Raw genomic sequence first — 27,287 nt, forward strand, 5'->3', positions numbered from 1 at the left:
GATGTTTCTTGAAGGAGTCAGTAGATCATCAAACACAGATGTTTCTTGAAGGAGTCAGTAGATCATCAAACACAGATGTTTCTTGAAGGAGTCAGTAGATCATCAAACACAGATGTTTCTTGAAGGAGTCAGTAGATCATCAAACACACATGTTTCTTGAAGGAGTCAGTAGATCATCAAACACAGATGTTTCTTGAAGGAGTCAGTAGATCATCAAACACAGATGTTTCTTGAAGGAGTCAGATCATCAAACAGATGTTTCTTGAAAGAGTCAGTAGATCATCAAACACAGATGTTTCTTGAAGGAGTCAGTAGATCATCAAACACAGATGTTTCTTGAAGGAGTCAGTAGATCATCAAACACAGATGTTTCTTGAAGGAGTCAGTAGATCATCAAACAGATGTTTCTTGAAAGAGTCAGTAGATCATCAAACACAGATGTTTCTTGAAGGAGTCAGTAGATCATCAAACACACGGATGTTTCTTGAAGGAGTCAGTAGATCATCAAACACAGATGTTTCTTGAAGGAGTCAGTAGATCATCAAACACATATGTTTCTTGAAGGAGTCAGTAGATCATCAAACACACATGTTTCTTGAAGGAGTCAGTAGATCATCAAACACACATGTTTCTTGAAGGAGTCAGTAGATCATCAAACACAGATGTTTCTTGAAGGAGTCAGTAGATCATCAAACACAGATGTTTCTTGAAGGAGTCAGTAGATCATCAAACACAGATGTTTCTTGAAGGAGTCAGTAGATCATCAAACACAGATGTTTCTTGAAGGAGTCAGTAGATCATCAAACACACATGTTTCTTGAAGGAGTCAGTAGATCATCAAACACAGATGGTTCTTGAAGGAGTCAGTAGATCATCAAACACAGATGTTTCTTAAAGGAGTCAGTAGATCATCAAACACAGAGATGGTTCCAAAGCTTAGGAGCAACAGTCTGGAAGGATTTCTCTCCTCTGGTCCGGAAGTTCAGGAACCATCAGTAGATTCTGATCCACAGACCTCAGAGCCCGAGCTGGGGTGTAAGTCTGGATCAGATCACTGATGGAAGGTCTGACCATGAATAGATCTGAAAGTAAGAACCAGAATTTTAAAATGATCCTGAAAGAAACTGGCAGCCAGTGAAGAGTTTGAAGGAGAAATGTGAGTTCTTCTACTAGAGCAGCTCAGAATTCTGGCTGCAGAGTTTAGTATGAACTGCAGGCGAGACACATCCTTCTGGTTTAGACATGAAAACAAACTGTTACAATAGTTTAAACGACACAAACACATGGATTATAAGATCCAGATCATGTTCTGACATAATTTTCCTGAGTTTAGGATCTAATCCAGTTTTATATTTTTGTATATTATTATGTGTGTCTTTGAGTGTGTTTAGTCGATTCATTGTGTAACTTCTATCTTGTCTCCTATGTTTTACATGCAAACATGAATGTTTGTGTTTTATTTGAGATTGTTTTGTTTCTTTTAAGCAACGACCTACAAACCTCAGCGAAGTGAATTGTCTACATGATACAAATAGTTTTTATTTAGTTGTCAACACAGCCTTATTGTTTACACGTGCCTTAGTGCAAACTCAATTTTAACTATTTGTCCTGTAAACAAACGCATCCGTGTGAAATAAATCACTGATTTGTTTGAGTCTCTTGTGATGTTCGTTTGATTCTGGACTGGATTGGTTTGTTACTGTTGTTCAGATGATGGACGAGTGCTCGTGAACGCTGAAAGAATCGTCGTCCATTAATATATGGGTCAAAACTCGAGCAATATATACCTTTAAAACAAACAATCTGACTTAAGTTCTTATTATTTTGTGTTATTTTAATTGGAAAACCAGTGTCAATTAATTTAGTAGATATATTTATTCTTAATTCTTAAAAAAGTATACAAAGATACAGTGTATTATAGTATATGTGTTGGTATATTTAAAAATAACTGTTGGCATTGTTAGCAGCTAGCATTATTAGCTGTTAGCTTTGTTAGCAGCTAGCATTATTAGCTAAGATAGCAGGAGTGTTTTCAATGGCAAACCAATGGTGCCATAATTCTTTAAAAAAAAGTTGAAATATATATGGAAAGTAAATATTATTTTAGTATTAACGAGTATTAGACAAGTATTTTAGTTTAGTTTTATAGACTATGGATACAAATAGAGTAATGATAGTGTTGCTCAATGTTTTTACCATGTTTTAAACTCTATGAGAACTGCATTTTTTTTCTTTGTTTTATGCAATAAGGTCCACACATACAGTGTTCTGTAAGATATACTTTCAATTTCAATTTGTTAAATACAAATGTTTATATATAGATATATATATATCTATATATAAACATTTGGAGGGGAAATTAATTAAGAGCTTTGTGAAAAGTTATATGTATGTGTTGATAAATGTTGTACTAAAGGCGTCAGTTCTTACTTTGAAAAAAACCTTTAACTTCTTTGAACATTTAAATGGTGATTATAAAGATGGGTCGTTTTGTGTTTGTTGCTGTTTAAGTTGAAAAACAAAAGGTTCTTGTTGTTCAAACCATGAAGGGGCAGAACTTGGAGGGATATGAGGAGGAGTGGCTGCAAGATATGTTGGCTTGTTGTGCGACGAGACGTTGCTTGCATACGGTGAACGGACAGTGGATTCAACAGCATCGTAACAAGAGGTATGTCTTTAAACTGTATATTTTATGAAGAGAAACCTAGAAAGTTGTCAGACTATTCAACGACTCTAATGACGGTTCAATGCAAGAGAAAAACCTGAGAAGCCTCTTTGTAGTTTACTCAAACAGTTACAAGAGTACCTTCATATCAAGTTATTACACTCATTGGTTTTAAAAATTTTCCTCTGGATTTCCTAAAATCAATATTTTCTTGCGATATTTTACATACATTTTGTAATAACTTTTAAATTCATGTAACTTATGGAATACCTTCATATCAAGTTACTTCACTCATTAGTTTTTCAGATTTTCCTCTAAATTATTTTATATCACTATTTTAATGCAATATTACACATACATTTTATAATAACTTTGTAATTACAACTCTGATGGTCACCAAATCCATGTCACTTATGGAATACCTTGATATCATGTTATTACACTCATTGTTTTGTTTTTTAAAATGTTCCTTTAAATTCCTTTGCATCACTATTTACATGCAATATTTCACATACATTTTGTAATAACTTTGTAATAACAACTCCGATGGTCACCAAATCCATGTCACTTATGGAATACCTTCATTTCAAGTTACTTCACTCATTAGTTTTTCAGATTTTCCTCTAAATTATTTTATATCACTATTTTAATGCAATATGTCACATACATTTTATAATAACTTTGTAATTACCACTCTGATGGTCACCAAATCCATGTCATTTATGGAATACCCTCATATCAAGTTACTACACTCATTCGTTTTTTTAATATATTTTTGAAATTTTCAAAATCACTTTTTTTGTGCAATATTTCACATACATTTTATAATAACTTTGTAATTACCACTCCGATGGTCACCAAATTCATGTCACTTATGGAATACCCTCATATCAAGTTACTACACTCATTAGTTTTTTTTCAATATATTTTTGAAATTTTCAAAATCACTTTTTTTGTGCAATATTTCACATACATTTTGTAATAACTTTGTAATTAAAAAATAATGCTATTTTACAACAAGGCAAACGTTTTACTTTGTCAATTTCTTTTTAAAGTTTGGAGTCATCTGATAAAAAAAATCCTTCTGCTTGTGACTCACTTTGGACACGGTGGTTTCAGGCGCTTCAGTAGCATCATTGTGAGATAGAGTCAGCTGACCAGAGAGTTTCTAGGTTATGATGCGAATACAGGGGTCGATTATAGAAGATACATCATGTTGGTGGAAGTACATCTTTAAAAAATACATAGAAAATATTCACAGTTGTCTAGTTGTGTTTAGGTTTAATGGCTCAGGGATCTCGTTCATTCCTGGGAGACGATCGAGGGTTTTTCCTCATCGACAAACTCCTGGTCAGAGTCAAGGATGCTGTCGTCATGGCGATGCTGCGTACGCGCCAGGTGGCGCTGCAGTGCTTCGCCCTGTTGAACGTCCTGCTGCTGCTGCTGTGGATCGCTGCCTTTTTATTCGGGAGCTTCTACTACACCAACATGCCGCTGGCGTCCTACAGCGCTCCGGTTCACTATCACTACCGGTGAGTTTCCACCGCTCTCTGGATGAAAACTAAAGTATTGATGAAACTCTCTACGTTTGTGTGTTTACAGGACAGACTGTGATTCTCTCACCGCTTTTCCCTGCTCGTATCCCGTCGCAAATATTTCTCTGATGGAAAACAAAAAACATGTATGTTCAATAAGTGTGTGTGTGCGAGTCATAACAAGACAAACATTAGTATTAATACTTTAGTACCAAGTATATAAAAGTAGTGATGAGTGCTTATAATACATGTGTTTGTGTTGTTTACACTATTGTAACAGTTTGTTTTCACGTCTAAACCAGAAGGATGTGTTTCGCCTGCAGTTCATACTAAACTCTGCAGCCAGAATTCTGAGCCGCTCTAGTAGAAGAACTCACATTTCTCCTTCAAACTCTTCACTGGCTGCCAGTTTCTTTCAGGATCATTTTAAAATTCTGGTTCTTACTTTCAGATCTATTCATGGTCAGACCTTCCATCAGTGATCTGATCCAGACTTACACCCCAGCTCGGGCTCTGAGGTCTGTGGATCAGAATCTACTGATGGTTCCTGAACTTCCGGACCAGAGAGAAATCCTTCCAGACTGTTGCTCCTAAGCTTTGGAACCATCTCTGTGTTTGATGATCTACTGACTCCTTCAAGAAACATCTGTGTTTGATGATCTACTGACTCCTTCAAGAAACATGTGTGTTTGATGATCTACTGACTCCTTCAAGAAACATGTGTGTTTGATGATCTACTGACTCCTTCAAGAAACATCTGTGTTTGATGATCTACTGACTCCTTCAAGAAACATCTGTGTTTGATGATCTACTGACTCCTTCAAGAAACATCTGTGTTTGATGATCTACTGACTCCTTCAAGAAACATCTGTGTTTGATGATCTACTGACTCCTTCAAGAAACATCTGTGTTTGATGATCTACTGACTCCTTCAAGAAACATCTGTGTGTTTGATGATCTACTGACTCCTTCAAGAAACATCTCTGTGTTTGATGATCTACTGACTCCTTCAAGAAACATCTCAAGACACTTTGATTTGAGCTTTTCCGTGACTCTCTGAGACCTTTTAAGTATTTATTTTATTGACTATTATTTTGATTGTTTAAGCGCTTTGTGACCCTGGTCTGGAAAAGCGCTTTATAAATATAACTTACTTATGTACTTACTTACTCTATATAATAAAGGATAATCTGGTTTTCTTCTTACATTATTGGTGATAAAAATGTCTGAAATAAAATTTTGATTATTGATTATTATTATTAAGTTCATTAAGTTCATCTTCATGTGTTCTTGACACGTCGTCTAAATGTCTCTTCAGGTGCTGAGTCTGGGGCAGTCGTACCAGATCTCCCTGCGGCTGGAAATGCCGGACTCACCGATCAACCAACAGCTCGGGATGTTCATGATCAGAACAACCTGCTTCCCATCCGACGAAGATCAACTGACTTCCTCCCATTCTGTGAGGTTTTTGTTTGTTTTTTGTAATAAGATGGTTGTTATGAAGACATTACTGTATAATTATCAATGTTTTATATTCTCAGGCAAACCAACCCCAGACTGTGTCCACGGCTCGTTTTGTAAGTGCAGAAATAACACAAAGTTGTTCAAACTAATGCTTCGTCTTCACAGTGCAAATGATAAATCATGAAAAGATGTTAAAGGTCAACTAATGATAAAAAGAACTACCTCTTCTTACATGTAGTAAATGTTCCTTCTCCCCAAGATGCAGTAACTTCTCATCATGACCATTTTTTACACTCATTACTTTATAAAGTTGCTCAGAAATCTGGGCGAACGAGAGGTTACGAGAGTCCATTATGATGTAATAATGGCTTCACTCCTCCTCCAGCCAGCTGTTATCATGCCCCGCTTTGTTTATACAACGAGTCCCTCATCATGACCTTTTTTTACACTTATTACTTTATAAAGTTGCTCAGAAATCTGGACGAACGAGAGGTTACGAGAGTCCAATATGATGTAATAATGGCTTCACTCCTCCTCCAGCCAGCTGTTATCATGCCCCGCTTTGTTTATACAACGAGTTTCTCATCATGACCTTTTTTTACACTTATTACTTTATAAAGTTGCTCTGAAATCTGGACGAACGAGAGGTTACGAGAGTCCAATATGATGTAATAATGGCTTCACTCCTCCTCCAGCTGTAATCATGCTCTGCTTTGTTTATAAAACGAGTCCCTCATCATGACCATGTTTTACACTTATTACTTTATAAAGTTGCTCTGAAATCTGGACGAACGAGAGGTTACGAGAGTCCATTATGATGTAATAATGGCTTCACTCCTCCTCCAGCCAGCTGTTATCATGCCCCGCTTTGTTTATACAACGAGTTTCTCATCATGACCTTTTTTTACACTTATTACTTTATAAAGTTGCTCTGAAATCTGGACGAACGAGAGGTTACGAGAGTCCAATATGATGTAATAATGGCTTCACTCCTCCTCCAGCTGTAATCATGCCCTGCTTTGTTTATAAAACGAGTCCCTCATCATGACCATGTTTTACACTTATTACTTTATAAAGTTGCTCTGAAATCTGGACGAACGAGAGGTTACGAGAGTCTATTATGATGTAATAATGGCTTCACTCCTCCAGCTGTAATCACGCCCGCTTTGTTTATAAAACGAGTCCCTCATCATGACCATGTTTTACATTTTTTACTTTATAAAGTTGCTCTGAAATCTGGACGAACGAGAGGTTACGAGAGTCTATTATGATGTAATAATGGCTTCACTCCTCCAGCTGTAATCACGCCCCGCTTTGTTTATAAAACGAGTCCCTCATCATGACCATGTTTTACACTTTTTACTTTATAAAGTTGCTCTGAAATCTGGACGAACGAGAGGTTACGAGAGTCTATTATGATGTAATAATGGCTTCACTCCTCCAGCTGTAATCATGCCCTGCTTTGTTTATAAAACGAGTCCCTCATCATGACCATGTTTTACACTTATTACTTTATAAATTTGCTCTGAAATCTGGACGAACGAGAGGTTACGAGAGTCCAATATGACGTAATAACGGCTTCACTCCTCCTCCAGCTGTAATCACGCCCAGCTTTGTTTATAAAACGAGTCCCTCATCATGACCATGTTTTACACTCATTACTTTATAAAGTTGCTCTGAAATCTGGACGAACGAGAGGTTACGAGAGTCCAATATGACGTAATAACGGCTTCACTCCTCCTCCAGCTGTAATCACGCCCGCTTTGTTTATACAACAAGTCCCTTGGAGGTGGAAACTTCCGAGATTGATGACGCACGGTGTCAAACCTCCACGCTTGACCAATCACAGCAGAGTGGGAAGGGGTTATGGTCAACAAGATTTCATCTCCAGAGAAACAGTGTTTTCAGTGGGCGGAGCTTAAGATCATATACTAATGTCAATATTTTCATTTTAAAAAGTTTTTGTACAAACATACTGATGATACAATAGAGGTCTAAGATCTGTTTAAGAGACACTTAACTCAACTGAACTTTAAGTATTTATGGACTCCTTGTGACCTTCAAAATGATCATGTAGAAAGCAGTCATGATGTGGAGGCTCCTCTGTGTTGATATATATATATATATATATATATATATATATATATATATATATATATATATATATATATATATATATATATATATATATATATGTTGTTCCTCCGTCAAGAGTATGCTGAAGTATCGCTCCGGCCTGTTGAGGACGATTGGAACGCTGCTCTTCTTCCCAGCCTTCATGACGGGCGTCTCCGAGCAGAAACAAGTGCTGGAAGTGGAACTCTTCGCCGACTTCGTCGACAACTCAGTGAGTCCCTTCGTCCTGTTGATTCAGGAAGTTTAATTCTGACGTGTCTGGTTGTTTCACTCGTACTCAGTACAATCCCTGCGTCACAGCCATGCTGGAGATCATGAACAACAAGGTGCAGATTTATTCTTCTGAGCTGCAGATTCACGCTCGCTTCACTGGACTGAGGTGAGCAGGTTCTTCCTGAGAACACATGAAAGAATTCATGGATTACAGCACTTAACACAAATACATTAATACTTATGTAAATACTTGTTAATCCTTGTCCAAACACTTGTCCAAATACTTGTCTTAATACCTTTTAAATACTTGTCCAAATACTTGTTTAAATACTTGTCCAAATACTTTTCTTTATACCTTTTAAATACTTGTCCAAATACTTGTTTAAATACTTGTCCAAATACTTTTCTTAATACCTTTTAAATACTTGTCCAAATACTTGTTTAAATACTTGTCCAAATACTTGTTTAAATAATTGTCTAAAGACTAGTCCAAAAACTTGTCCAAATACTTGTCTAAAAACTTGTCCAACTACTTGTTTAAATACTTTTTAAATACTTGTCCAAATACTCGTTTAAATTCTTGTTAATACTTATCTAAATACTTGTTAATCCTTGTCCAAACACTTGTCCAAATACTTGTCTTAATACCTTTTAAATACTTGTCCAAATACTTGTTTAAATACTTGTCCAAATACTTTTCTTAATACCTTTTAAATACTTGTCCAAAAACTTGTCCAAATACTTGTCTAAATACTTTTCCAAAAACTTGTCTAAATACTTGTCTAAAAACTAGTCAAAAAGCTTGTCCCAATACTTGTCTAAATACTTGTCCAAAAACTTGTCCAAATACTAGTCCAAAAACTTGTCCCAATACTTGTCTAATTACTTGTCCAAAAACGTGTCTAAAAACGTGTCCAACTACTTGTTTAAATACTTTTTAAATACTTGTCCAAATACTTGTCTTAATACCTTTTAAATACTTGTCCAAATACTTGTTTAAATACTTGTCCAAATACTTTTCTTAATACCTTTTAAATACTTGTCCAAATACTTGTTTAAATAATTGTCCAAAAACTTGCCCAAATACTTGTCTAAAAACTTGTCCAACTACTTGTTTAAATACTTTTTAAATACTTGTCCAAATACTTGTCCAAATACTCGTTTAAATTCTTGTTTATACTTGTCTAAATACTAGTTAATACTTGTCTAAATACTTTTCAAATGGTCGTTTAAAAATCTAAAGGTAATACATTTGGTGTAATCTTTAACCAGTGATTTAACTGTTTTTTAACATATGCTCTAAGGTTGTTGTTTTTTTTAACCAGTGGGTCATTAACAAAATACATTTTAGAATTATATAATTTTATTTTAATTACACATGTTTTAGGGAAATACTGAATAGTAACTTTCATTCTTTCACACAAAATGACAACCATCTAGCAGGTAGTGGAGTAAAGAGGAGATTTAAGAAAATACTTTGTCTCTTTGACTAGTTTTATTCTTCAAATATCTTCTTGCATGTTACTCCAGAGTCTAGTGATCTTTAACAAGATTCAAGCTGTTTACTCACCTTCCAGCTTCTTCACATCCATTTGACTTGAAACCAGGATCTTCTTGCTTCCATTTCTACATTTACATGTTTCAGTTTGACAATAAAATGTAATATTTTCTCTCTCTCTCAACAGATATTTGCTCTTTCATTTCCCACTGCTCTCTGCACTGGCTGGTGTGTCCAGTAACTTCATCTTCCTCAGTATCATCTTCATCCTCAGCTACACAAGGATGATCTGGAACGTTCCAGGGAGGAGTTCGGTGAGATTTTGACTTTAAAAATGTGACTTTCCTTCCCTTTTATTAGAATCTAACAAGGGTTTATCTTGTCATTCCTAGAGCCAGACACGCTCTCTGACCTCCGAGCCAGAAAACAATCAGCGTGAGATTGTGAATCGTTCCTCAGGTACACGCGCTCGGATGCAGGAATTAACTATTAATCTACAGCAAAACTAACCCATAAATCAATGACTTGGCAGATGCTGTTGAGATGCCGGTTCCTCATCCATCAAATACAAACGGGGAAGTGACGGAACAGAGTGAATAAGAGTGTGTCAGCGAGAACACATGAACTATAAGTTACTTTCATTTAGGAGCTTTTACATTTACACACTTCCCTGGAAGTTAAATACCTTCTTAGGGTCTGTTGTCAGCTATTTAACTGTTAAATTAGAGATTTTTATTAATTCAATCAGTGCAAAGAACAGAGTGTAGACCTGGAGGAATAACTTTATTGGCAAAATATATTAACAATTTACAATCCATTTTTTCCAGCTGTTTTCAGTGTGTCTTGATGTATTTACAGGCCCATGCCTGTGGGATGGATTTGAAATATAGATAGAAATGAGATTAAAATAATAATAGGACATAGAAAATAGTGCTAGCTGGTGCAACATGGAAGGAAAGTGGAGATAAGAAAAGTGACTTGGGTGGAAAGTTGTCTCTTTATAATGAGGAACGGTTTGTGACCGCAGTAAGACCCACCATGATGTGTGGTATGAAAAAAAGGAAGGGAAGCTGAAATGTGTCAGAGAAGGAGACACTCATTGTCATCACAAGCCAGAATATGTATTGTTTCCATTAAAAAATATTTAAAAAAAAAGATTTTGTTTATTTAATGCTGAAAAATGTAACGCAAGTGTGTCAAACTGGTTAAAATGAGTATTAATAAATGTCTTAAAAATTGCTTTTCTGTTTTCTTTCCTGTATTTGTGCCATTTAAACCCACAGAACATATTAGGAACCGCGTGGACGTACGTCTGACGTAGGGTAATGGCTGCTGTAGTTACACCTAATGACCAGTAGATGACGTTAATTTCTTCGTGAACTTGAACAGTTTTAAATAGTAATAAAAAAGTTAAACAACAATTCTGTGGCAGAGAAGAAAGAGAAAAAAGGTAACTTTTTGTTAAATATGCGTGTATAAGGATGAAGTTACTACTTTAATAGTCCTTGTTTCTGCCCACCTGACCAGGCCTGTTATTAATGATGAAGCCATTTTGATGCATTAGCTTCTTTAGCTAAAGTTAATTCTTACTATTTACTTCCCTCCAGCAGCCGCTTTAAAAGTGACCTATTGTGGGGAAATGTTTTTCCAGAACCTGGTGGTGACACGGGCGGTCAACCATGGTAGGTAAACATGTTTTTATCCTGGTATATTTGAACGTGTTATTAAGTGTTGCTAACGTGACTAAACGTGTAGCTTTTTTTTAAATGCTTTGAGAAAAACAAAACGATATAATATGTATTAATAAACTGTGACAGTAAACATTTAATGAAAGGAGTTCAAATCCAGGCATTTCAATTTTGACGTCGTAAACGTGCATTACTAGATGAATCCATTGATGCCCGTTGAAGGTTGTCCCAGCTAACCAGGGTCGATGCCTCCAGTAGTTTGTTCAGTGCATCACTTGAAACCACATGATGCTGAAATACTTCCTAAAATCTACTGACTGACTTGCATTCATTTGCTACCGCTTTATCCCTTATGAGGGTCGCTGGGAAACTGGAGTCTATCCCAGTATCATAGGGTGAGAGGCAGGGGACACCCTGGACAGGACGCCAGTCGGTCGCAGGGCACAGAAAGACAAAGTTCTCAATAAACCTCTGTATGTTTTTGGACTGTGGGAGGAAACAGGAGTGTCCGGAGTAAACCCACGCAACACGGGGAGAACAAACAAACTCCAAAGTAGATTGAAGGAGAAGTTATTTTTTATTTTGAATTAAATCTCAGGCGCCTCCTTACAAATGTCGGTTCAAAACAGACCTTAGATGTCGTTGGATGTTGTTAAAATGTAGTCAAAACCTGCTTCTCTGCAGGTGCCCCGGGTGGAAGAACGCGAGGTGACATTTTTTATTATCTTACCACAGAAGCAGAAAAAATAACAATGGCTTTTGAAATTAATGTAAACTCTGTTTATGCAAGAGGAATTTGATTTTTCCTTGGTTTTAGGAAATGTAACTATTGTCCTATTGTCAAACAAAAAATGACAAAAAACAAAATGACAGAATACACATTACTAACAAAAATAAGAAAAAGAATGATAACAATGACAATAAAGGAAATGGAAATATATTCATTCATTCCCTCCACATTGTATCTGTAAAAATATATATATAGTGACACAACCTATAAACAAGACACAGAAAAGTAAAACACAATTTCAAATCCTTGTTTATCTTCCATTTGTGTTTTCCTCTCTCCAATCATTTACGTGTATTGATAGATAAATGGATAGATATTCACTTATTGATCCTTTGGGGAATTACGGCTCCAAGACTGACCTTATAAATATGGTTTTCCAATCATTTTCATTATTACCTGAAATAACTTCCTCTTTTTTTGTCAAATTGATTTATTGAGTAGAATGTTCCTCTTGGCCTGAACAAGCCAGATGTTCCAGTTCAAGGCGTGACTGAGGCTCACATGTAAACATGAACTCAGTTAAGATGAGAAGATGATCTGCACCTGAGTTATGATAAATTAAAAAAACACGATTATATGAATGTATTTATTTCTTTCTGGAGTGAAAATAACATTTGCTGGATTGATCGCTGTGTTGCTAACTAGCTCTAGATCACTATTCTATCAACATACACTTGAGAGCAACATTAAAGATATTTAATAACATTTATTGTCGCTACTTTTCCAACACAAAACAGCTGCTCGAGGTCAAAGTGTCTCGTGTTCAACAGATAAACAAGTTTAAGTTCCACGAGGCAACAACAACAACAACAACAACAACAACAAGGCGAACCTTTAAAGATCACCAGATGACGCATCAAAACACAATATTAACGAGAAGATGGTTCTCGCTGATAAACATGTTCACACACTTCGACTCAGGTCTTGATATTTACACTTGTTTCTTAACCTTCCAACTTGAACCGGAACCGTTTCCCTGGTTGTGCTTCCGCTCCTTCGTTGCCGTCGCTTAGCATTCAACGGCTAACGCTGCTAACGCTGCTAACGGCGGTTTGGAAGCGTCGCCTTTTGTCCTTTTGTTCGAGATCGATTGGTGTCTCGAAGAAAGAAAATAGAATCTCCGTTTGTGTCTGGATCGAGAGAGAATAGTTACACGTTTCTCTCCACACAAACCAACAATCCCACCGATCGCGTGTTAAGTATTGTTAACACTGGGATAAACATGTCGGATGGTGGTCGTTACTACAACGGTGAGGAAGACTATTTACACGTCTTTGTGAAATATACCGTTCAGTTTCTTCGTGGTCGTGTCGTTTATAGCTGTGTTTTTGATTGAATATGTGATCAATAAGTGGCAGAAAGAATAATATAACAGTATTAAGTTGGATCAACGTGAGCTCGTGTGAAACCGCATGCAGCGCATGGTTTGATCATTTTTAAACCTGATGCCTTAATATGATGATTATTTTTATTATTATGAGAAGTTCCTTGCATTATTATTTTAATGCATCTTTTCACAAGTTCATGCATTTATTTTATGGTCTAATTTGTTCCCCCTTTTTCCCCCAAAAAGAACATGATGACAGAGGTGCTGCACCAAATTTCCGAAATCGCAAAGGAGGATCCAACAAAGGTCGATCCTACAACAGGAACCGAAGGGACCGTCAGCGTGGCAACCAATCGGGAATCTTTGGCGGTCCGGGTCCCAGGTCCCGACTTGACGATCTCGACGGTGATGTAACCATGGGCGACAACTCCCAAGACGGATCTTCCCAGAGCAGATTGTGAGTCAACACCTTTTCTTTTTACTGAGCTTTTAGAATCACACCTTTTTCTTATTATCTTAAATCAATGATCTGTTTTTTCCCCCCTTTTTTGGTATTAATAATGTGTTTGTACTTGAAATGTTCCAGAAAGCCACACTTTATATACAAGTGTAGGATTTAAATTGTTTACTCAAGTCTTCTAATGTTAAAAATTGGCCACAGTAGAGTTGTAACTATTTATTTGAAGTATTTGATTTTAACACATTTGTTTTCATTCAAGTACTCCTTACCAACGACCTGGCCGTAAAGGAGATGGACGGTTCGACAGAGACCGGCACCGCGGCGGAGGAGGAGGAGGAAGAGGCTACAAAGGAGGGGATCGAGGTCTAGCGGGCAACGGAGGAGGAAAGAACCGATCAGACTGGTGGAAAGTGACTGTACGTGTTTCAGATGAGTTTTAAGCTACATATATTCTTGTTGCCTTTTGAATAAACCCATGTTTATTTTTCTCTCAGATACCTCACGGACCAAAGTATGAAAAGAAGTGGCTGTTGACGGCGATTCAGAACTTGTGTTCGATACAGTTCACACCAGTTAATGTGAGGCCCGCCATGTTTTTTCATTAGCATCATCTTACTACTCTCAATATTGTTTTATTCCTTTTATAATGCGTTATCTTTTTTGTGCGTGTGTGTGTGTAGTACCAAGTCGACCACAACAAGGTCCATTTCTACGTAGATGATACCGCGACAGCCAATGCAATACATAAATGCTCCCACAAGATCACAGACAGCGATGGCTACAAGGTATGTTATGATGCATCATACATTGTTGTTACTGTGAATATTTGCAATGAATGATTGAACAGATTTATTTGTCAGATGGCTAATAAAACCTTGTATCCTGCAGGTGGAGGTGCACACTAATCGCTCTAACCCACCAAACTGCCTCCTAACGGACTTCAAGTCTGAACACATAGAGCACCTGAAGGTGAGAACAACTTTTTAATGGAGAAAATCATTGGATATTTAAAAATATAATGCTTATTCCTTGATATTGTATAGTGTTATTATTCCAAGTGTTATTCAATGCCTGAAAACTTAGTATAAAAGAGCTAATTTTTTCCTCTCAAGCCAGTTCCAAAGTTGATGTCAAAGTGTATTGACAGAAGGGTTATCAGATATCTAAAATATGAAGTAATTCACCTAAAATAGTAATGGTGAATATGAGATTGTCCTGGTAGATTTCCAGATTACTAGATTCACTAGTAGAATCTGGAATCCTCCTAGGACAGATTGGAAATTCCAATATTCAGATCCCAGTTCAGTAGTAGGATTGCAATCTGTACTAGTAGAGATTGGAATTCCAATCTCTACTAGTAGGATTCCAGATCCTACTGGATTCCAATCTGTACTAAATATATACATAATTCAACTAAATCTTACAAAACCTTGTGTCTTCTACAGCAATGCATGGCCAAACGTTTCGATGCCTCCCAGCAAGCTTTGGACTTGAACAATCTTCGGGCAGACCCTGGTAAATACAACTTCAATCAGGATTACTTCAAAGGCTTCGATAAAGAGAACGGTGGAGACGGAGCATCCCATCGTGATCCCGACCCACAGCTGTTGGCCAAAAAAAAGGGGAAATCGGCAACCTTTAGTCACCCGTGCATGTCCTGAAAGTAGTCTGTGACCATGGTCTTAGTGTTCTGTGGGATGTCAAAGAATCCATGTAGAACTCGATAAGGTGTTTGGCACTGACCAGTAGTCATTTTCTAAACCGAGCCACATCACCCGGGGGCTCGGTCGACACACCCAGGGAAACGTGGTATTCCATCCTTTTTGGCAAGTGATGTCAATGTAGCTGTTCTCCATCAGGTGGGAAGTAATCCTCCACGCCATCAACGATAAGGTCTTCTCCTCAACATTTAGCAAGGGTATACTTCGGAATGATGAAGGCACTTTGCGAAGCATCTTGTCACATCTTTACCTGCCCTTGGATTGTGCCGTCTTGCCTCCTGGCAGCGTGTGTCGCAGGGAAGCGCTAATGGTCCCACAGAGCTCGCAGGTCTGCTTGGTAACCATCCACTGTGGGCACCAGTTCAAATGATGCAGAGACTTGATTACCAATGAAAAGGCGACAAATGTCCATTTTTTTAATTGTTAATTTCACTGTTTTTCTGTTTTCAACAGATCTCGTTTCACAGAATGTGGAGGTCGTCCTTAATAGAAAGAAATATATTGAAGCTGTTATCAAAATTATTGAGGGGAACATTCCTGAGGTAATGTTGACTCAAGTATATTAAAAAAAACCTTTATTTTTCTTGTGTCACTACAAATGGCAGTAATGGTTTTTGGTGATTTCTGATTATTCTGGTCCTTCCCAGCTCGCTGCCTTGAACCTGAGCAACAATCGAATCCAGAGATTGGATGACTTTTCTGAGTTGATTAACAAAGTACCTCTTATGAAAACTCTAAACCTTTCCAACAACGAGGTATTTGTCTCGAATTTCCGCTGTTTACTTCAGAAATCGCTGTCATACAAACACTTTTATTCTTTATATTCCAGCTCAAGTCTGAACGTGAACTGGACAAGCTGAAGGGTCTGAAGCTGGTGGAGCTGTGGCTGAACCGAAACCCCCTGTGTGACCTTTTTAAAGACCAGAGTGCATACATCAGGTCAGTCTGAGCTTTTTCCAACATTTAAAAAAAATCTCAAAAGCAGAAATGGAGTCCGGTTCTGCATCATGTTATCACCGTATGGTGATTGTTTAGGAAACGCAGTCGAGTTGATTTGCATCTTAGATCAACCAGAAAAAGATTGACTTTTGATTCCAAAGGCGGAGAGAGAAGGAGTCCTGTGATTCTCAACCATTAATCTTCAACATAATCTCTTGTCAACAGAGTGAGCAGCAGCTGGTCAACACACACACATATTACTCTTACTAATCTTTACACTTTTACTTTCCAGAGCTGAGACGCGTTCACTTGCTCTAATGGGTCATTCTTTCATTTCAAGTTTCTCCACAGTGTGATCGTTCTTCCTGCTGTAAAACAATTACGATCTTCTCTTTAGAATCTTTAAGACCGCAAGCAATGCCTGATGCAGCGCCTCCTTCTTTCATCCTGGTCGGCCTCCCTGAAAGCTGCAGTCGAACAAAGTTAACACACTTAAGTTATCACTTAATTAAGATCTTTCCTTTACTCAAGGACTTTTTTCGATCAAACTCCTTCCACAATGTACTGCGTGTCGCAGTGAGGCATCAATAATGACCGGTGCTGGGGTAAACAGTGTTCAACTACAACACCATTGTTTTGAAGCCGGGGCACCACAGTCATCGTGACAATGTTTGGACGGAGAAAAAAGGGCAAAGTCGCACCTTTCCCCTCTACCCTTGACTGACCCTCCTGCCCTCGGCGGCCTGATTCAGGAGAGTATGGAAGGCTGGTTCGCTGATGACGGGTAAGATCCCGCCTCTAAACCATGGGACAACCTAAGACAGGCACAGTCACGATTACTCGACCTAAGTCCCCGTGAGACGCGTCTCACTGACCCGGCTCGTCGAAGCTCGGGCGGGACCATGCAGGCGACGCCGGTGGGCCGAGGTGGAGGGGAAAGTTTGTCAGCAACCTTGACTGATGATGCGCCAAAGAAAAACTTCTCTACTCGGGGATCGTGTTTTTGCCAAACGGGCGTAATCCAACACATTGAAAAATAACCCTGGAAAAGGCTTGCCAACCACAGAAATCCTGTTCCCCTCACTCGGTCATGTTTTGTCTTTTTCTTGATAATTCATTACAAGGATGGAAACTCAAAATCCCCGAAACAATTCTCAAAACATTTTAAGATGTTTAAAGTTTTTCCGAAAACTTAATCCTTTAAAGGGAGAGATTTCCGATCATCCAGCCATAGCTGTTAGTGGTTTTGTGTTCCTGCAGCCGAGGGAGGCTCCTGGGTGTGTTGGAGGCGCTGCGTCGAGCAATACTTGGTCTGCTTTTACCTGCTTCTCAAATCTGAGCTCAGTCGCCAACAAATGATTAGTTTCTCACTATTTTTCTGCATGCCTGTGTGTACATTTAACAGTCGTACCAGACTTAAAGATGTGTCTTCCTTAGAATACTTAAGTTCATGAGATAACGTGACGACATTGGTGCTAACGTTCATTCAAAACATCGTTGATTTATCCTTCTAGTCGGAGCAATGCCGCACGTTCCCCGTTGTCGCCCTGACAAGAAGGTCTTTGTGTATCCGTGTGTGTAATCGCTCCGAGCGTGTTTGTGTTATTCCCTCTTGTCAGATCTGTGTGTCTCCATATTGGGGAGGAATGTGAGTATAACTGTTGGTGAGTACGCTTTTGAACTGTGGCGGGCATGGAGAACAAGGAGCATTTTTACTTCGATCTTTTTCTACAGAAAGAAATTCTCTGCTTACGAAGTTCAATTGATAATATATACAAGTGATGAAGATTTGTAATTGACATTCACACTGTGGCCACCAGCAGACAATGGTGCCGATCTAACCTCAGTTAACGTGCAGATTTACAGAATACGTCTTTAAAAAACGAAAGAAAAGGAATGTTGTTCTTGGAGCGTGTGGATGTGACGTTGACATAACTTTCTCTTTTGTCTTCCTGCACAAGCGCTGTGCGACAGAGGTTCCCTCGACTTCTCAAACTGGTAAGTGTGGTTTCTATGTGTGGAATGGAACAAACATTTCGACAGAGTCTTGCGAAGTGGCAACAAATGCGTCTCACACAGTGGTCGTCCTAAACGACTGGAACATTTTGACTATTCATAATTAATGATCTACTTCATTACATTTGCTCCTTCTGTGTTACTGCTGACAACAGAATGAAGGCTGAATATCATTTTCGCTCTAACATTGAAATTCATTGTAGAATTTAAATGGTGGGCGACAAATCAAACTGGTTATCTCACGACTTTCATTGACCTCCTTTTAGGACGGCAACGATCTTCCCGCACCTATTGTATTCGATGTGGAAAACCCTACAACGATACCCACCTCCAAGGTACTGACAAGAACCATTATAGACGGTTTTGAAATAGTCTTGTTGCTACTTGAAGTTTACCACGTGACTTGCCTAAGCCTAGCTGTGCCGTTAATAATGTTATCCATGCAGGGAAGCCATTTTGGGTCGGATGAAATAAAGTCTCTCATCCTTCGATTCTTACAACAGTAAGTATTTCTTTTGGTGGGGAAACGATTGCTAGCCGTTATTTGTCTTAATCGCAGCATTTTCTGTACGTGCAGGTACTACACTATATACGACTCTGGGGACAGACAGCCTCTCTTGGACGCTTACCATGATGGCGCCTCCTTGTCCCTGACGACGCCCTTCTCCAACCAAAACCCTGCGAGGTAATTCACAGTCTGCCTATTGATCGCATTCTGAGAAGAGCAATATATATATAGATATATAGATATATAGATATAGATATATCTATATATCTATGTAGATATATCTATATAGATATAGATATATATCGATATATAGATATATAGATATATAGATATATATCGATATATATCTATATCTATAGATATATATAGATATATATCTATAGATATATATATATATATCTATAGATATACATCTAATAGATGTATATCTATAGATATATATCTATAGATGTATATCTATAGATAGATAGATAGATAGATATATAGAGATAGATATATAGAGATAGATAGATGGATATATAGAGATAGATAGATGGATCTAGATATAGAGATATAGAGATATAGATACACGTCTCATTAATTTGGATTTCACAGAAGACAAACGATGATATATATATATTTATATATATATATATATATCATCGTTATGATATATATATATTTATATATATATATATCATCGTTTGTCTTCTGTGAAATCCAAATTAATTAAATTCCAGAATTAGACTTGAAGTTGCAAGAAGGAACCGGAATGAAAGAAATTGTCATTTTCATCTAAGTCGATTGTTTAGCCCAGAATACTTCCCTTTTTATTCGACCGGTGACTCGTATACATTTTTAATACAAATAGTACTACAACGAACTCCACGTAGATGTTACTTTTTATAATTATCAAAAATAAAACTATCTTATTAAAACGTGTAAATGATGGAAAGGTTCTCGGACTATTAAAAATGGGCACCATGTCTCATGAAAACCACTTGTCTTGGGTCGCAGGTCGGGTCTGGGGGAATACAGCAAAGACACCCGGAACCTCAAGAGAGTCAAAGACACAAGTACGTTTTCTTTCTCCTTAAGATGAATCGTCACAGTCGTTTAGTTCGTGTCTCATTCGCTGCTCTAATGTCTCACAGCGATACGCTACAAACTCTTGAAGCACACCCGGCTAAACGTGGTGGCGTTCCTCAACGAGCTGCCCAAGACTCAACACGACATCGCCTCCTTCACCGTCGACGTCAACGCCTACACGGTACGTTTGGTTGTTCATTCACTGAACATCCCTTCTTATGCTTATATCATTGTTTCTCTCGATAGAACACGCTGCTGTCCTTCACCGTCAGTGGCGTCTTCAAAGAGGGTGAGTTTGAAATGATCCACGTTTATGAACGGAATGATTTTTGTTTTTAGGTCCTTTTTAGAACTTGTTTTTATTTTTGTTGGTTTGTCTTGTCAGTCGATGGAAAGTCCCGAGACTCAACTATGGCTTTCTCCCGAGTCTTTGTAACGGTCCCAGCAGGGAATTCTGGGTAAGACTTTAAAACACCAAAGAGTTTGATGAACCGTTTATAGTTTGTTAAAGTATTGTTGGTTCCTTTTCTGCTTTAACTGTATGTTTTTGATTCTCCGTTTCAGCCTCTGCATCGTCAACGACCAGATCTTCATCAGGATGGCCACCACCGAAGAGATCCGTCGAGCCTTCGTAGCACCAGCGCCGACTCCCTCGTCCAGCCCCGTCCCAACACTCACGGCTCCACAGCAGGAGATGCTCGCCGCGTTCTCTCAGATGTCGGGCATGAACCTGGAATGGTCCCAGAAGTAAGTGTTGATGTTTCAACCCTTGACTCTTAAAGATGTTAATGTTTTTGTTTTTTTTGTCAGATGTCTTTTAGACAATCAGTGGGATTTCTCAGCTGCAGCTCAAGTCTTCACTCAACTAAAGGTGAATTATTTAAGTCGGCTTCAGCAATAATGTGTATGAAAATAACAATATTTTCCTTTTGTTTCAGGCGGGAGGAAAAATCCCAGACGTTGCTTTCATCAAATAAAAGACATAAGACCTTTTTTTTTTTTTTTTTTGCTGAATAAAATCTACCGTTTTATTTATAGCTTATGTTTTGATCCGATGTTTTACGGGAGAAATGCGCTTTTTGTGGACATTTCTGTTAAGTGACTTTTTGTACCGGAGAAATAAAGGTCACAGACGTGTGACGAAGATGGATGTATGGTATATATTTGGTTATTTTATCTTTACAGTTGTATAGAAATTTCAAAGAAATAAAGACCTTGTGTTGCCTAGTGTTTGATTTTATCATTCTTTTCTATCATCTTTTACCATAACGATGTCAACTCGATGGGGGTTTTGAGGAAAAGCCTTAATTTGTAGTGATCTCAGAGTCTTAGGTTGTTGTTTCTTTTAGTCATGAGTTGGTGATTTACTTTTAGGGAAGAGAAAATAAAGAATAGCTTCGAATGGTGTGAATAGAAAACACTAACAAACCATACGTTTAATGCTGAAGTATGTGGTTTTACTATCATGATATGAACATGTCTGAAATGTTGCGAATTTCACAAAATATAATGACAAGAATCCAATCGAAATTATTCAAGAAGTATTACTTCATCAAAGACGTCTTGGAAAAACACCTCACAAAGATGGCGCCTCCGCTGCGTCATACTCTCTTCCGGGTTCTGCTTTCATTGGTGTGACGCGTGACGCACTGACGTCTTCGCCATACCTCCAGTAGTCGAATGATAACAATAAACAACCCTGAACAAGAGGTCCAGCACCAGCAGGAACCGTCGCTGTCCTTCAACAACAACGCGCTGAAAAATGACCCGGGACAGCGTCGAACCCTCGGAGTGAAGTGTCGCGGACTTTGGTCCGACCTGACACCGAGAATTTTAGTGTTTTTTTGTCGCATATTCGAGTCACGGTTCTCCCTCCTTTAGCCCTGAAGCTAGTAGTAGCCCCGTGGATCCCTTCTAAGAGGAACCACTTTTGTTTGGTCTGTTATGCAGTTTCCGGGGGGCAGTAGTCTCACTCGCTCCCCCCCACCAGGCCTTCACCTCCTGCCTCCTCCTGCGGGCCCATGTCTCGGTGGCTCTTCCCCTGGTCCGGCTCCATCAAGAAGCGGGCCTGTCGGTACCTCCTGCAGCACTACCTCGGCCACTTCCTGCAGGAGCGCCTGAGCCTGGACCAGCTGGGCCTGGACCTGTACAATGGCAGCGGTGTCATCAAGGAGATCCACCTGGACGTCTGGGTGAGTTCTTGGTAAACTGACTGGTGTCAGTGGTTAAGTTGGTCTGTTTCGCAAGAGCAGCTCAACAACAACAAGCTCGTGTGTCTTCTGGGAAGACTCACTTCTGAGAACCTAACATTATCTCTCACTATCATCTATATACGTCACAAGTTTGTTTGTTTTGATGAGTCACGTTTAAGATGTTGTTCCTGGTGGATCCACATCCTCACGTGTCTCTGAACCTGGTCCTCGCAGGCGGTCAACGAGCTCCTGGACTCGCTGGGGGCCCCCCTGGAGATCGAGGATGGCTTCGTGAGCAGCATCAAAGTGACCATTCCCTGGCAGGCCCTGCTGACCGACCACTGCACCCTGGAGATCTCCGGGCTCCAGATCACATGTCGACCCAAGTACAGGACCAGTGAGTGAACGGAACCACATTTGTAGCTTTTATTTCATCGTTAATTTGAAAATGTGTCGTTGGTTTCAAAGCGATCGTTCTAGTAGTTTCTTCTCGCCCTCGTGTCCACCGAGGGTTAGGACGGTTTTCAGAGTATCTTTTGTCTTTTTGTTGAATCCATTCGATTTTAATTTTCATTACTGACGTCTGGACTATTGTAACAGTTTATTTTGTGTCTAAACCAGAAGGATGTGTCTCGCCTGCAGTTCATACTAAACTCTGCAGCCAGAATTCTGAGCCGCTCTAGTAGAAGAACTCACATTTCTCCTTCAAACTCTTCACTAGTTTCTTTCAGGATCATTTTAAAATTCTGGTTCTTACTTTCAGATCTATTCATGGTCAGACCATGATTCTCTGAGACTCTTGTGTTTGTCTCAGTGTTATCTTGATCTTTTAAGTATATATTTTATTGGGTTTTGTCTTGATTGTTTAAGCGTTTGGTCTTGAAAAGCACTATATAAATATTACTTACTTACTGAAGCTTCTTCAATGTGTCGTTGGTTTTAAAGCGATCGTTCTGGTTTCTTCTCACCCTCATGTCCACCGAGGGTTAGAATGCTTTTCAGAGTAACTTTTGTCTTTTCGTTGGTTCACACAGCAGTGTGTGTCCATATAATGCTCGTGAAAACACGCACTTGAAACATACAAATACTGCTCGTTAATGTTAACAAATTAAATAAGTCTATATTTTATGCTTTGAGCCTCTGAGTTTAAGTCTCACGTGAACTGACGCTCAGTACCTGTGAAACTGGGACTTGCTTTTTCTTCAAACAATCTTAAAATATGGAACATTTTTGGTTCCATTTTTCTTGCCATAGCATCAATACAAGCAAGACATTACAGACGAGCAGTATGTTAGTAAGTAAGTTATATTATATATATATAAACAATTAAAACGATACTCAATCGAGAGAGGAAGATGGTTCCAAAACTTAGGAGCAACAGTCTGGAAGGATTTCTCTCCTCTGGTCCGGAAGTTCAGGAACCATCAGTAGATTCTGATCCACAGACCTCAGAGCCCGAGCTGGGGTGTAAGTCTGGATCAGATCACTGATGGAAGGTCTGACCATGAATAGATCTGAAAGTAAGATCCAGAATTTTAAAATGATCCTGAAAGAAACTGGCAGCCAGTGAAGAGTTTGAAGGAGAAATGTGAGTTCTTCTACTAGAGCGGCTCAGAATTCTGTCTGCAGAGTTTTGTATGAACTGCAGGCGAGACGATCCTTCTGGTTTAGACATGAAAACAAACTGTTGTAATAGTCCAGACTGTGAATAGTCCAGTTTGGGGGGCTTTTATAACGAACAAAATGTAGTCCTGTTTACATTGTTCTTCGCCTGATAGTCTAAAACCTCTCACAACCCGAGGTCGACGTGAGGGTGAGTAGAAAATGAAGTTTTAACTTTAACCTGTTGTCTCAGGTGGGGGTTGGGACTCCCAGGGATGGTCGTCAAGTATGACTTCGAGCATGCAGCTGGCACAGGAGTGCCTGAAGGACCCCCCGGAGGCATCCGAGGAGCCTCCGGCCCCTTTGGAGGGGCTTGAGATGTTTGCACAGACCATTGAGACGGGTCAGGCTCGTCCATCACTTCATCCTCGACCTGCTTGTTATTCCCGCTAACGATGATTTTCCTTCCGTCCAGTCCTCCGTCGTATCAAAGTCACCTTCCTGGACACTATTGTTCGCATCGAGCACCAGCCCCTCGACCTGGAAACAGGTGTTGCCTTAGAGGTGCACATCAAACGGTAGGAAAACCTCTTCTTAATCACGCGGTGCTTTAAATGGGTTTTAAGGTTATAAACCATAATAAACACGTTTTTAAATTGACATTTTAATTGCCTCATGTGACGCTTCCTTCATGTGTGTTTGCGTTTTGCATTATATTCTGTTGTGTAACATCATGTACGACTTCAAGACTCATCGCCTGTACAATGAGATTAGCCTGAAACACATACATGACTCTTTAGAACATTGAACTAAAAGTACAATAATGTTTCAATGTATAGACTTTAGACTTAAGACTTTCTTTTATTGTCATTGAACAGAAAAACTTCAGAAATTTCGTTGCTTGGCAACCGTTAAATAACACAGCATAGAATGAACGTATATAAAAAAAAGTATAAATATTAATAAGTTAAAAAATAGTGCAATATAGTATAAATAGAACAAATAAATAATGTTTTTAATATTGCATAGCTCAAGTTATATTTCATTTATCAGTCTGATGGCCATAGGACTGTATATATACACATGTGTGTGTATTTTTGATTAGTATTTCTTTAAAAAAGATGAACTTGTATGTGCTGGAGTTGTACTTAACTTTTTTTTCTATTATTTTTAATTAAAAAAGGATTAACGAACGATTAATTTGGATTAATAAAATGTCAGTTCTTAGGGTATCAAATGAATTGTCTTTCATGCGTAAACATGTATTTTAAAATTCATAAAAACATACTTTTTAAATGTATCCTAATGGTTTTATGGTTGTTGTCATTATTTGTACAACATTATTGATTTTACATAATCTTGTTAACAGGGAAACCTGTTTGGATTTTAAAGTGAGATAATAGTTTAGTAAATAATTTGTAGTTAGTAAAGTTTGGAAACTTAAAACTGTATTTGAATCCACTTAGAAATAAAAATACAATCCTGGTCATTTTTCAACAGATCACAGAAACTTCATATTGTAACCTTTTCCCTTCATTTGTCAAATCCATGCACGTGTCGTTAGATTTATAACGGGGTCATCACGAGGGGGGCCTCAGATCTCAAAGTACATGTGTGAACAAGTGGACCTTCTGACGGCCACATGGTCGCAGAATCGTAAAGTTCTCTGAAGCTAATGTTGACTTTATTCCAAAAGATACGACAACAAGCTTTATATGCTGCACGAAAAAATCATGTTCACGAAGCTAAAGTGTGTCTTTTTGTTTAGTGAATACTCTGTGTTTGTTCCTGTCCCACATCGTAAATCTTTAGTTTATCTTTAGTCTTTAGTTTAAATCCAAGTCGACCAAAAACTGGAAACAAACCTGTTCTTCTCCAGAACGACTTCACGGCTCACTTGTCTAGTTCTTCATGAAATGAAACGTCTGGACTATTGGAACAGTTTGTTTTCATGTCCAAACCAGAAGGATGTATTTCGCCTGCAGTTCATACTAAACTCTGCAGCCAGAATTCTGAGCCGCTCTAGTAGAAGAACTCACATTTCTCCTTCAAACTCTTCACTGGCTGCCAGTTTCTTTCAGGATCATTTAAAAATTCTGGTTCTTACTTTTAGATCTATTCATGGTCAGACCTTCCATCAGTGATCTGCTTTGGAACGATCTTCCTCTGTGTTTGATGATCTACTGACTCCTTCAAGAAACATCTGTGTTTGATGATCTACTGACTCCTTCAAGAAACATCTGTGTTTGATGATCTACTGACTCCTTCAAGAAACATGTGTGTTTGATGATCTACTGACTCCTTCAAGAAACATCTGTGTTTGATGATCTACTGACTCCTTCAAGAAACATCTGTGTTTGATGATCTACTGACTCCTTTAAGAAACATCTGTGTTTGATGATCTACTGACTCCTTCAAGAAACATCTGTGTTTGATGATCTACTGACTCCTTCAAGAACCATCTCTGTGTTTGATGATCTACTGACTCCTTCAAGAAACATCTGTGTTTGATGATCTACTGACTCCTTCAAGAACCATCTCTGTGTTTGATGATCTACTGACTCCTTCAAGAAACATCTGTGTTTGATGATCTACTGACTCCTTCAAGAAACATCTGTGTTTGATGATCTACTGACTCCTTCAAGAACCATCTCTGTGTTTGATGATCTACTGACTCCTTCAAGAAACATCTGTGCTTGATGATCTACTGACTCCTTCAAGAAACATCTGTGTTTGATGATCTACTGACTCCTTCAAGAAACATCTGTGTTTGATGATCTACTGACTCCTTCAAAAAACATCTCAAGACACTTTTATTTATGCTTTTCCTTGAGACATCTGTGTTTGTCTCAGTGTTATCTTGATCTTTTAAATGTATATTTTATTGGGTTTTGTTTTGATTGCTTAAGCGTTTGTGACCTTGAAAAAGCGCTCTACAAATATTACTTTCTTACTGAAGCTTCTTCGTTTGTGCGTCCAGGCTGGAGTACTTTGACGAAGCGGTGCGAGATCCCACGAGTCAGACTACCGTGCCTGTCGACATCCACCAGCCGCCAGCCTTCCTGCACAAGATCCTGCAGCTGAGTGCGGTCCAGCTCTTCTACGACAGCATGAGTCCGCAGGTCAGCGTCTCCCGAAGTTCAAGAGTCGTCAACTATCACTCAACGTAGTTCCTGTTTTTAAATATACATGGTTTATGGTGTCTTTTGAATCTAATACACGTGTTTGTATGCAAGAATATTCTCGTTATTACAACAATTATTTATATGAACAAGTCAAGAACATCCTGTGTTTTCTGGATGGAGCACTCAGCTTCTCCCATTACGCAACACTAATAGACTCAGGGACTCATTCGTTCCTCGTGCTATTAGATTGTTTAATTCTGAGTTTGGGGGCAAAAGTGAAAAAATGATTCTATTCCATGTTAATCTTTTGTCTTTGTTATTTTTCTTTGAACTATGTTCT

The 27,287-nt window shown here is 38.5% G+C and overlaps 3 protein-coding genes across 5 annotated transcripts in view; all 3 read left to right on the forward strand.

Annotated features, from left to right (window-relative positions):
• LOC148072444 (uncharacterized) overlaps positions 1-10,720 on the forward strand; it is a 28,074-nt gene extending 17,354 nt beyond the window's left edge. Inside the window, exons 9-18 of the mRNA XM_087798865.1 lie at positions 2,550-2,668; positions 4,021-4,197; positions 4,268-4,346; positions 5,519-5,659; positions 5,742-5,777; positions 7,877-8,011; positions 8,082-8,179; positions 9,699-9,825; positions 9,904-9,970; positions 10,044-10,720. Coding sequence (XP_087654991.1) covers positions 2,550-2,668; positions 4,021-4,197; positions 4,268-4,346; positions 5,519-5,659; positions 5,742-5,777; positions 7,877-8,011; positions 8,082-8,179; positions 9,699-9,825; positions 9,904-9,970; positions 10,044-10,111 — 1,047 coding nt within the window. The 3' untranslated portion in view covers positions 10,112-10,720. The remainder of the gene's footprint in view (positions 1-2,549; positions 2,669-4,020; positions 4,198-4,267; positions 4,347-5,518; positions 5,660-5,741; positions 5,778-7,876; positions 8,012-8,081; positions 8,180-9,698; positions 9,826-9,903; positions 9,971-10,043) is intronic.
• Positions 10,721-10,899: 179 nt separating this feature from the next.
• On the forward strand, positions 10,900-21,256 carry nxf1a (nuclear RNA export factor 1a). 2 transcript variants are annotated; one of them, XM_087799191.1, is made up of 22 exons: positions 10,900-10,961; positions 11,119-11,193; positions 13,563-13,773; positions 14,036-14,192; positions 14,271-14,354; positions 14,457-14,561; positions 14,665-14,745; positions 15,222-15,291; positions 15,951-16,039; positions 16,145-16,252; positions 16,327-16,436; positions 18,398-18,434; positions 18,719-18,787; positions 18,899-18,954; positions 19,030-19,137; positions 19,957-20,015; positions 20,094-20,209; positions 20,275-20,317; positions 20,414-20,486; positions 20,593-20,775; positions 20,839-20,899; positions 20,967-21,256. In XM_087799191.1, the coding sequence occupies exons 2-22, from the start codon at positions 11,151-11,153 to the stop codon at positions 21,003-21,005; spliced, it is 1,902 nt and encodes a 633-aa protein (XP_087655317.1). In that variant the 5' UTR covers positions 10,900-10,961; positions 11,119-11,150; the 3' UTR covers positions 21,006-21,256. The 2 variants fall into 2 exon arrangements, with proteins under 2 accessions (XP_087655317.1, XP_087655318.1); XM_087799192.1 differs by lacking the exons at positions 10,900-10,961; positions 11,119-11,193 and adding an exon at positions 12,949-13,239.
• A 414-nt stretch (positions 21,257-21,670) lies between these two features.
• atg2a (autophagy related 2A) overlaps positions 21,671-27,287 on the forward strand; it is a 37,838-nt gene continuing 32,221 nt past the window's right edge. The window contains exons 1-5 of one of the 2 annotated variants that reach the window (XM_087798541.1): positions 21,671-22,220; positions 22,455-22,617; positions 24,076-24,225; positions 24,298-24,400; positions 26,803-26,944. In XM_087798541.1, the coding sequence (XP_087654667.1) occupies positions 22,050-22,220; positions 22,455-22,617; positions 24,076-24,225; positions 24,298-24,400; positions 26,803-26,944 (729 nt within the window). In that variant the 5' untranslated portion in view covers positions 21,671-22,049. The remainder of the gene's footprint in view (positions 22,221-22,454; positions 22,618-24,075; positions 24,226-24,297; positions 24,401-26,802; positions 26,945-27,287) is intronic. The other variant, XM_087798542.1, reaches the window with a different exon arrangement.

Source organism: Callionymus lyra, chromosome 9 (genome assembly GCF_982586985.1).
Source record: "Callionymus lyra chromosome 9, fCalLyr1.hap1.1, whole genome shotgun sequence".
Lineage (NCBI taxonomy): Eukaryota > Metazoa > Chordata > Actinopteri > Syngnathiformes > Callionymidae > Callionymus > Callionymus lyra.

Excerpts from the sequence above, each read along its gene's own strand:
- nxf1a (XM_087799191.1), top strand. The coding sequence starts at position 11,151 with ATGTTTTTCCAGAACCTGGTGGTGACACGGGCGGTCAACCATG. Across the intron at positions 18,955-19,029 it reads ATCCTTCGATTCTTACAACA|GTACTACACTATATACGACT; the intron begins GTAAGTATTTCT and ends CTGTACGTGCAG. Across the intron at positions 20,487-20,592 it reads GTCCCAGCAGGGAATTCTGG|CCTCTGCATCGTCAACGACC; the intron begins GTAAGACTTTAA and ends TCTCCGTTTCAG.